The following is an 11,374-nucleotide window of genomic DNA, read 5'->3' as shown; positions in this document are numbered from 1 at the left end:
AGCACAGTTGATGATAAAAAATGAATCCCCTCATTAGATATATTTAGACAGACGTTTCTCTGAGATTATTTATAATTCAGTAATGGAGTGCTCGCTGTAGACACAGCTAATGCAAACTCTGACTCTAATCAGGATGAATTCCTCTGCAGTTTGGTGCTCTTTGCCACTGTAGTGTATTATATTAAATCACTTATGGATAACATTCTTTTATTCACTCAATTATGCCCATTGAGTTACTTTAACTGCAGCTGTGCCATTGTATCACACTCATTTACTAACCAAGAGGATGCAAGTCGATCTGGAAACCAATGTGTCTCTGGTCTGGCCCTGATGGTTAATTTCAGTGAAACAAGATTCCTTATATCTGACGGGTGGACCAGCTGATATTATTAGGTGGAAGACAGTGCAGATTATTTACAGTATCCCATGCAGTCCCACTGTGCAGGGCACGCCTCTGTGGAGCTCTTCCATCAGACATACATCCTGCTGAGCTTCATCATACATTAGCAGCATTAGCAGCCTCAGGAGGGCTGTGAGTTCCAGATGAAGAGGCGTCGAGTGGCACGGACCTGCAGACCTGCACCAGGGATCCGTGAGGCCACACAATCCACCTCGACAAGCCTCCATGCAAGCTGTGATTCACGACTACACACAGTGGGGAGAGAGAGACTCGCACGATGACTGCAGCTCCCCTTCTCCTGTGACACCAGAACAAGCCCTCCTGTGATCCTCTGGCCCACGAGCCCCAAAGAGCATCGCAGCAGTCTGACAAAACAGAGCTGTCACAGTGTGTCTGTATCGAGACGCTCGCACGTCTCTCTGTCTTTTCTCCCCCCCCCTCTCCACCCTGCGTCCCACGGTGTGGACAGAGCTCTCCGCTCTGCACACATTCTGCACCATGTGGCTCCAGCCTCATGTGTTGCTCCTGTTTGGACAACGCAAGAGGCAATCAGATCTGTTAAATGCGGCCTCACACTGGGCTCCACACTGATTGGTGTGTCAACACAGGCTGGGTTTCGACTGCCTGCTCAAATGTGACTTTGTTTGTTGTGCCACCCGTTCAAATCCCACTCTCGAGCTCATGAATAGGTGAGAGCAAGCTCATCAGATTTGGACCTCCAGCGTGAACCCGTCCCAGAGAACAGAGTTTGTGGCAGAGAAGCCGACATGTTCTTCAAATACGATGCACAGATATTTATTTTGGTGTTTTTTAACAGAATTCTTTATACATAAAACTGAAAAAAAAAAACTTTCTCTTTCAGCGACACTTGAAATACAAAGAAACAAAAAGACATGTCCAATGTTGAGTGACAGGAAAGAAGGATGTGATCCAGCAGTTTAAGTGAGCAGGCAGTCGGTCTCTGGAGGACTCTGTGCTGCTGCTGCTGCTGGAGAGCCGGCAGCGAGAGAGGGAGAGAGAGGGAGGGAGGGGCCCAACCAAATCACTGCAATTAGCAGAAGAAGCAAAGGAGACTAGTGCCCCCCAGTGTTTGCTTGATGTATGAAAAGTGGCCGTCAGCTGCTGTGGGAACTATTTGCATTAAAAAAACTCTCACCCTGCAGAAATTCCCCTTTTATGTGATGTGCAGCCACCCAGACAATTTGGAATTAATTTAGTTTTCGGTGCCTACACACTATGAAACCTCACCTTCAAATACTGAAACAATCATTGACATTGTTTGGCTCTCCTGCAGAGTCCCTGTGTTCCACGTTGAGTGGGTGTGTTTGCACATGAAGCAGCTCGACCACACGCTGTGGTTCTTCTTCCATGACTTGACACGATGTCATGTAGAGGTCACGTAGGACATTGTGCCACCTCACCTGCCAGCCGGACGCTATCTGACTGTTCAAGTCACAACCTAAAACAAATCTGTTTAGATCACTGAACGGTTTGGTGCAACTCTGAGTCACATGTGATGAACTGTTAGGTGTCAATGCATCTTGATACCCATCTTTTCTATGGTCTCATGTTTGGAAAGGTGTTTGTTTTCATAATCTTAAGCTAATGTTTGGTTTTACTTTTATTATTCACATGTTTATTCATGACATATTGTAAGGTTTTATTCTGAAATAAAATCTATCGTATATATATTATGATTATTATTGATATATATCTAAAGCATAATCCCTTTAAGTATCACAGTACAACACTGAATCAGTGGTATAATTAAATTCAGTCACAGCTAAGAAAGGGAAAAGAACAATTAACTTGAGAGCTCGAGCTCTGGTTTCTCATTCACGAAGTCACTATGGTCCTTTCAGTACCGATTCTCCATGGAGAAGCACTAAGACTGCATTGACCTATATTAGCACATATATTTCCTGCATAGAGTGAAACTTCTTCAGCTATTCCTCGTCGACGTGACTCAATATCCTTCATCGCTTCTGTGCAGGTTGGATTGAACCTTCCTCCGTCCCCCCCTCACCGTTTCCACCAGCAGTGTTATCAATGTGTAACATAGGTGAGCGGGGGAGGTCATGTGACCCACAGGGTTTAACCAGGGTGTCATTGTCCTGCATGGGATGAGATGTTACACACACAGGCTGCACTAATGAAGTGACTTGACATTAACATGTATAACAAACAGCACAGCTTCGTAGGAACTTGCTCTAGAGGCCTGTGTGGATCAGCCCTGGTGAAAGGAAAAGGGACAAAGTGGACGTGCTCTGACAAAGAGCCAGCCAGGTTTAATGACATTGTTAGAACTTCATCTGAATATCACATTGGGCCTAATGAGGGAAACATGCCCCCCCCCCGCAGCTGAAGTCCTGTCTCTGTGGGAACCGGCTGTGAGCAGGTGGACTTTGCCCTCGAGGGGAAGCGATAACAGGAAGAGCAGCCGAGCAGATTCCGGTTCGTCACAGCGGAGGTAAGACACGTTCTAATGGATTAGAGCTGCCGTTATTTGATTCATGCCGAGGGAACCTGGTGTCAAACAGCAGTCGATCACTTTTAGGTAGAAAGTCTAACCTCATGTCATTTAAATATTATAAAAATAACATATACAAACATATATTTCCTATCCAGTCTGAGTCGAAGATACTGAAACCTAAGTCAAACTTTTTAGTAGTTACTGGGATATTGTTATTGATTATTAGACTATATATTAATATCCATTTCAAACCGTTTTTCTAGGCTCTCTGTTGTTATTTATCTCGTCTGTATTAAGTGTCATCGTTCTGTAGGTTCACGGAGTTCAATATTGTGGAGCTAATTATAAGTTATGTTTTAATGATTCATGGAAAATCAAGGACTTTACACCCTCATGTCCTCATAAAACACATTTCCGTCTGTCCGTCCCACCTGATGACAGCTGAGTTTCCTCCGACGATCAATTAACCACAACCTATTGGCCATTAAATATACATCCAGCTCTATTAAATGGAGGCTTACGGACATAATTATGGATGTTAGTCATGGATGGCTCTCAGTGTTTGCGCGATGCATCATTTTTGTAATTACCCGTGTATTTGTGCCACACTGACATTGCCGCGTTTGCCAATTTACCATCCCTGATGAAAGCGCTGACACTACTCAGAGGGATGCTTTTGTGTCTCCGCCGTGACCTTAACCCGCCTGTTTCTCTGACCTTTCTTCTCCGGCAGTTTTGTGCCTCGGTTGATGAAGAGATCTTGCAAGCTGTCAGCGGAATGGACCGAACCAACAGCAGCAGTAACGGGGGATATGGACCTCGTCCCCCACCGTACAGCCCCGAGGAGTCCGAAGAGGGTGCTTACACAGGGGTCAGCTATCAGGTTAGTAGTATGCCATGTATTTATATAGAGCTTTCCTCGTCTTGATGACACCTCGAAGTGCCAATAACACACACGTCACCAGCACAGTACCTACAGTGCATCTACGTTCAGCACTGTTTTCATACAAGGGGCAATTTTGGGTTTAGTATCTTGCCGTAGGACACTTTGGCGAGTGGAAATTGGGGAGACTAGGATCGAACCACTAACCCCTGGTTTGTTGACGACCCTCTCTACCCCCTGAGCCACAGCCGCCCCAGAAGGTGTTAAACTAAAGTCTGGTTTCCCTCCTATTTATTTTTGGATTAAATGTACCTCTGTTAGTTCAGCATCAGCCAAAGTCAGCCAGCACCAGGCTTTGATCATGGATCATTATAAAACCTTAATCATAGTAATGTCCACAAGGACTGTTTGAACATTTGATTAAGCAGAGTTCACAGATTTTCTCTCTTTGATTCGCATCAACTTGAAAACCCAGACCACACATCACATCGTTTTTTTAGGATTTTATGATTATAATTCTTCTAGAAGACGCCTGACAAGAAATTTCTTTTTTTCTTCATCCAGGTAGGGAAAGGATTTGTTACGGTGGTGTCTCCCCCTGGCTTCTATGATAACGCGGCCCACCCTGGGGGGGCAGCAGGAGGCCCCCAGCAGATCACTGGAGCTCCATCTGACTACTCTTACGGCTTAGAGGACAGCGGCTTCAGCGACGCTGTTATACGAAGAGGTGAGAGCTGAAAGAAGACAGGAGCGGATGGAGGTAGAAACAGAAAGAGAGAGATAATGATGTTTATGTTCGCATGGTCAGAGCAGAAAATGGATAAAAGTAAATGAAATTACTAAATTAAACTAATGAGCTTTTCACAATTATGTTGAAATTGATTTGTAATTCAAAACTGTTCCCTGAGCTGCTGAACCCTGCCACACATCACAAATGTTTTTAAATCGAGAAGAGCGAAGGCAGATTTGGTGGAATTGAATATTTTTGATTTAGGGTTGCAGCATGAACAGCCCTGAACCCGCCTGTCTGCTTCACTCCGGCATTGTCTTCCATCTTCCCCCTGTCTGTTTACCTTACTGTCTGTCATAACCTCGCTCTGTGTCCGCGTCAGGTTTCATAAGGAAAGTCTACTTGACCTTGATGATTCAGCTGCTGGTGACAGTCGGGATCATCTGTGCTTTTCTTTACTGGTGAGGCTCCGTCACACACACAGGGCGTTCCGTTCTCAAAGAGAGGAGCCCACAACAGACACCCACCCATCCATCCACCTGCAGTTTAGTCTGTAACAGTAGCATCCTTCAATCCAAGGGTGTCACATCGTCGTGCCCACAGAAACCCAAAGCTCCATAAATATGTGAGTCGAGACAAGTTAGTAGAGAATAAAAGAGCCTTTCAACCACATCATATTTTAGCGCGCAGAAGTGTGAGAGCTTTATATGTTTTGTATAATGGATGTGGTGGAACGCAGCTATTGTAATTTCTTTTCATAAATTGTGCTCAGCTCCCATGTGCCCAATGCTACGTCCTCGGTTAATATTTAATAAAATCCTTCTGCTGCCTCTATCGAATAAATGTTGCCTCTTTTAAACACTCCGCTCTCCCCCTCTTCCTTTCTTCCTTATCTAATAACAGGGAAACTCTCCGGGAATGGGCGTTGGACACCTACTGGCTCTCCTACTGCATGATGTAAGCCTTCCAAAACATCCAAGTGAGATTGTCAACACCAGACACTGGTGACACTTTATTCTCCATTTGACCAGTTCTTCAAACCTTCTGTTCAGTGTCTCACCTGCATGAAAACCACAGGATTCAAATCACATCTCAGCACGGGAGTCTGAATCCCACTCTCAGCACCGTCCAGCGTGACTGTGCATAAATAGTGCACTCACTGGATTCGCATATTGAACACAGTGCCTGTTTCCCGTTGATGGCCGGTTTATTTGCTATTTACGACACACTCTATATTCTCTGTGAAATAGGGCGGTGGTGATGGTGCTCATCGTGGCCTTGTCCTGCTGCGACAGCATCCGGCGCCGAGTCCCCCTCAATTTCATCGCCCTGGGCCTGTTTGTGAGTAGCGGTACCAGCCAGCCATCAAATTAAACCCCCAACACACCTGCTCAGTTTCAGTTTGTTGTTGTTGTTTTTTTTGCCTCGTATTTACTTTCCATTTGCCTCCCCCCCCCCTTCCTTCCCTCTCTCCCTCCGCCTCTCCCCCTCCCTGACTCAGACTGTCGCAGAGGGCATGATGCTGGGATCCATAGCAGTGTGAGTGTTTGTTTCCGAGGACGAGACCCGCCGCCGTGCCGACTCATTTGCACAATAACAGCCCCCATTCGATCCATATCTGATAGTATGTTCGTCAGCAGCGATGAAGCCATCAAACCCAGATAGGCTGCTGTCATTGTTGGTTTGCCAAATTAAAAAAAAAGCCTGTGGAATCAGATTTTCCACCCGGAGAATCACAAACACTTCGAAACCAATTTTTCTGCCCCAGTGCCTGTGTAAACACAAGTTACCTTTTCCATCTGAGAGACATTTCTTTTTTTTTAACAGCATGTCACTCTGTCAGCAAAGGCATCAGCTGAGGCCTGACTATCAATAATACATTCAGATTATCATATTTATAGGATATTGCCATAACTGAAGCTGCAGCTGATATGAAATGAACTTAGGAAATACATAATGCAGTGCGTGTCCACTGGGGGTCTCTGCCATTGCTCTAGCTGACACATATAATACAGACTATTAAATGAGAAAATAACAAAATTCTTCCAAAGAAGAAATGTTTCCCTTTAGGATGAAAACAGAACTGTACTGTTCATGTATCCTGGCCGCCTGCCGAGTAGTTAGACGTGGTAGGATGATGTGTCTCTGCCACCACACATGGGTTTGATTTCTCTGTCTCTAGGTACTTTGATGCTGAAGCAGTTCTTTGGGCCGTGGGGGCAACAGCGCTGGTGTCCTTTGCCTTGTCTCTGTTTGCGATGCAGTCCAAGGTAAGATCTGCCACACACATTGAACTCAGCTTGCAGATTTAGTGGAGAAGTGAAAATTCGGGAAACTGCGGCGACTTTTGCTTTGCAGTCACAACGTCCACACACTCCGCCGCGTTTCCTGAGCAGTCAGAGTGAAAAGTGTCGAGCCGAAGTGCTGGCAGTGTTTTCTCCATGCAGCCATCAGCAGAGGTTTAGAACTCTGATGGGTTTGCTGTCCAGGCAAAACTGTGATTACTGCTGAGATCAGTGCATTTGTCAATCAAGTTAATTCCTTGTGTCCAGGGGTGGGACGGAGTTAAACCTCAACCTGGCCTGGCCTCACTCTGGCTCCTACCATAAATCTTAAGTTCAGAAATAGCCTGGAGGCTTTTTGTTATTTTCTAAATCCTGTCCCCCTGGCTCCTTTCATTATGAAATGTCTAATAACACAATCTTTCTTTTAAAAGCCAATTGTTTTCTATTTTGATGTTAAAAAAGTCATTTCTGGTGCATTTGGTGCAGTGGTATGTACTTTAAAGGAAGGAAAAAATAGTAACTTGTATTCCTAAACTCTCACCAAGTATCTTGCTGAGAATTTACTGTAACATTAGCAGAGCCTGTTCTGAACCTGCCCGTATGGAATGTTCTGTTCCCTGTGTTGATGCTGCAGAGATTCAGAAGGATTCCTTGTCATTAGTGAGTCTTTGGACGTTGTATGCAAAGCTTTTTATAAACAGTCTATGGTGCAGAAGTTAGAAAACTTGGTGTTCATCCTGCCTGGTTTATCTGCAGTGAGGATCTTACAGTCAATGGTTTTCGTATAATGAAACTGAATGCTGAATTACTTTTTAGTGACACTATCCTCAGACCCAGGTTCACAGTTTTTTAAAACAAAAGCTCTGTAATTCAGCTCGATATAAAGCATTACAGCAACAAAAGGAACAATGTGCTTTTACAGTTTGGACAAATTGCTATAGAGGAAGTGATTATATGAATGCTGTTGCCATGAGGGAGATTACCACCTGCCATTGTCTGTGTCAGTCTGATGTGGTGATATAAAAAGAATCAAATCACCACAATAATTAAGCGGGATACAAATTACTGCTGCAGTTTATCCGAGGCTGTAGAAGAAAACATGTTAAACTCTGCAGCCTGACAGTAAACTGCCTCTCTGACTGCTACAGAGCACTGGTTGCCTGTTTACTCCAATTTTAGTAACAATGGAATGTCCAAATTGCACCAATTTGAATAATGCACTTTTCCGTGGCCATGAAGAATACACAAGCCAAATGTCAAGCTGATAAGATGAACGGTTTGTGTAGATATTTGTTCCACATACAGGCCATGGCTTTAAATAGATTAAATAAAAGATTTTCCTTTTGGAAAACATTGAACATTTTACAGTTTGTTGTATATGTGGGCACCAGTGTTTATCTTGCACAATGATGCCACTTGGTACATAGTTTAATTACTGCAAATGTTTAATGAGTTAGGGCGGGAGGGAGGAGACCCTTTAAGAACAGCTCCACATGTATTGAAGAAGGAAGTCGAGCTGATAACTCGGCTCATTATCACATCCAGGACAAAAGTTTTCAAACGAGCAGTGAGGTAAAAAAAAATAGAAATAAATAAAGAGAGACTGATGAAATAAAAGTGGCTGAAGTCAAATTGAATTTTAAGTCCTTGTTAATTGTTTCCCTAATTGCACTTTGGAATTCCACACATTCTGCCACTAGTGCTTGTGCAGATATTTCGTCTTTGTGCTTGGGTTTGATAAAAGGAGCGAGCAGGTGTCTAATGATTACAGAGAATATATGAGCTTTTAAATGCTCTTTGCTCGTGATTAATCTGAGGCAAGGAGGCATGTGCACCAGGTTTAAACGGTCTGCAAACCGAGGGTGATACTGGGATATAAATAGACCCATAAAAGATATTGTTTTTTGGTCGAGCGAGCAGTCACTAACACACTTAAAGTTTATATTTTATAACCTCACGTTCACACAGGGCTTTTTTTTGTGTCTGTTGCTGTCATATAAAATGTTTGGGCACGAGGTGATGAGTGATCCTCCTGAACTTACTGCCATCTTTTCCCTTCAGTCGATGTGAGAAGGGCACACAGGCCAGAATCCCACCTCCGCTCCCCTCCTCTATGACTGCGCTGTATCTTGTTGATTAATTATCCAGGATCTTTGTATCCAGAATCGTTAGGATTTTCTTCTGTGTTAAACGGTGGCTCGCGGCACAGCTGCAATGCAGATGACCTTGAGCGGCCCCCGGCTTTTATGGCAGTGATGAGTTTAAATGTTCTGTCTCCAGTTTTCTGTTTGAGAAGCTCCTCACATTCGGTGTCACTCTCTCTCTCTCCCACCCTCTCTCTCTCTCTCTCTCTCTCTCTCTCTCTCTCTCTCTCTCTGGCAACAGTGGGACTTCACTGCAGCAAATGGCAGCCTGTGGGTGTTCGCCTGGACCCTCTTCTCCTTTGCAATGCTCTGTGCCATCATGCGCTCTCAGGTAAATCAAGGGGCCATTGTGTTTACTGTGAGAAGGACTCTGAAATGCATTGCAGCAGCGGTACAGTTAGAGGCAGACGTACAGCCTCCGAGCTTTTATTCCCACGATGTACTGGCATTGACCTGCGTGCTGAGCAGACTATAAAGAAGAAAGTGTGCACTCTCAAACCTTGCAGGAGTTTCACTGATCTCAGACAGATGCATATAAAAAGAAATGGACACTGTTTACTGTTGACCGTGACTGCCTTAAGCAGGGGATGTGCAGAAATAAGCATTCTGCAGATTTTAAATGGCTAAATGCGAGAAACGAACTGGTACCGAAAATAAACAGGGCTGTCCTGAAGAATAACATTTATCAGCCTTCAACATGATATCCACTGTACAGAGCAACTAGAGAGTGAAGGACACTAAAGTGTTACTACTGCTTCTAAATTAATGGATGAGACCTGAAAATAACTTCTTTTAAATACCTGATCCTCTCAATTGTGTCAGAAATGTTCAATAATAATAATAAGTCATTTGTGTTTTTCCTTCATCAGTATCTCTACATCGTGTACGCCTGCCTGGGAACTCTGCTGTTTTCCTTAGTAAGTGCACTCAAACTTTCATGACAGTGACCTTTCTGAAATGAAAGAAAGCATCATCACCGAAGAAGGTTGAATGTCAAGTAAGTGAATGTGATGTAAGCTCTGATCCCCGGGCTGAGCGGCCTGCCACCAGCGTTTGTCACAGTAGTTAGTGTCGAGAGAGAGACTCTGACGTCCTCGTGCCCTTTCATTTAAATTATGCGCCGTGTAACAGCGGTGGGCTTCATTTTCACAGCTACCTCTCTGTGTGCCGTTGGCATTAACAGCAAATGTTGTGACCCTTCCCGTCAGCCGGTGGAACACACTGCGCCGGCACCCCGAGCGGAACAGGCTGTCAGCAGACACTCACAACTACATTATAGTTTATACAGGCTGTTTGTCTGTCCGGTCAGAGATTAGAGATACTACCGTGATTACTGTAACCAGTGCCCTCAGACGTCACTGCTGCTCGTGTTGAAGCGTCTCATCTCTCTGTGTCTCTCTGCAGTACCTGGTGTTCGATACCCAGCTCATCCTGGGCGGGAAACACAGAAAGTATCAGGTGTCCCCTGAGGAGTATGTGTTCGCCGCCCTGAACCTCTATCTGGACATTGTCTCCCTGTTCCTGCTCCTGCTGTCGCTAATCGGCCTCTGCCGCTGACTCCACACGCAAAGGACTGACATCCCATAATCCACACAGAGACACAAGACGACTGCTTTTGTTAAAATATCAAAATCTACAACTGGATAACATGTTTCTACAATGATACTGAACCACTCTACACTCTTCTTATCATATTTGCACACAGTTCCTTCTCTTGATGTTCACACATCAGAGTGAAAGTTATTATGCACTGGCATTTTATTAAGTGATTTTCCCATTTGATTTTTATACTGCTGTAAAATATGTTGCCACCCTGATATCAAAATCCAGCCTGCTTAATATGCATTTCATTAAAGTTAACTTAATTGTTGTTTTTATTTCGTGTTCTGAAACAAGAAGCTGTGATGGAAGGCGAACAGAGAGAAACTGAACAGGCACAGTAACATTATCACTTCAAAGTAGCTCAGTCATCCTGTGAGCTGCGTTCACGTCACTTTGAAGTCTTGTCCAACTAATGACCAGTGTTGAGGGATCTGTTCAAATGAAGCTCGCGGAAAACCAGATTCCAGAAACTAATTTAACTCCATTAAAGGTTCAGTGTGTCGATTTTAGGGACATCTAGTGGCGAAGTTGCGTGTTGCAGCTGAATACCCCTTAAGAGAGACTGAGCGTGGTTGACTTCATTTGATTGTTTTTATCAGAGCATTTCTTTGCAAACATGAATGAGAACCTATGGAAACTGTCAGATGTCAAAGAAACTCAAAGGGTGTTTAGTTTTTCCAGTCTGAGCTACTGTAAAAAACATGGCAGCCTCTGTGAAGAGGAGCCGCTCCTGATATAAATAAATGGTATTTAAATATAAAGGGTAAATTCTAGGTTAAACAAAAATAACAACTACATTTAGATGGAACACACAGGATTATTTTATATTCAAGTCCTGCCATAGATCATTTTCACCT

General features: G+C 44.0%; 1 protein-coding gene across 2 annotated transcripts; it reads left to right on the top strand.

Moving 5' to 3' along the window:
- Positions 1–2,817: 2,817 nt before the first annotated feature.
- On the top strand, positions 2,818–10,785 carry zgc:110410 (uncharacterized protein LOC553618 homolog). Of its 2 annotated transcripts, none has more exons than XM_061082045.1 (11): positions 2,818–2,870; positions 3,607–3,756; positions 4,321–4,483; positions 4,869–4,947; positions 5,390–5,443; positions 5,737–5,827; positions 5,988–6,025; positions 6,669–6,756; positions 9,157–9,246; positions 9,785–9,832; positions 10,320–10,785. In XM_061082045.1, exons 2-11 carry the CDS (start codon positions 3,652–3,654, stop codon positions 10,470–10,472), a joined length of 909 nt encoding a protein of 302 aa, XP_060938028.1. In that variant the 5' UTR covers positions 2,818–2,870; positions 3,607–3,651; the 3' UTR covers positions 10,473–10,785. The 2 variants fall into 2 exon arrangements, with proteins under 2 accessions (XP_060938028.1, XP_060938029.1); XM_061082046.1 differs by lacking the exon at positions 2,818–2,870 and adding an exon at positions 2,877–2,957.
- Positions 10,786–11,374: the final 589 nt, after the last annotated feature.

Source organism: Limanda limanda, chromosome 11, assembly GCF_963576545.1.
Source record: "Limanda limanda chromosome 11, fLimLim1.1, whole genome shotgun sequence".
In the NCBI taxonomy this organism is placed as follows: Eukaryota; Metazoa; Chordata; class Actinopteri; order Pleuronectiformes; family Pleuronectidae; genus Limanda; species Limanda limanda.
The sequence above is the reverse complement of the archived record's forward strand: the minus strand, read 5'-3'. Positions and strand labels throughout refer to the sequence as shown.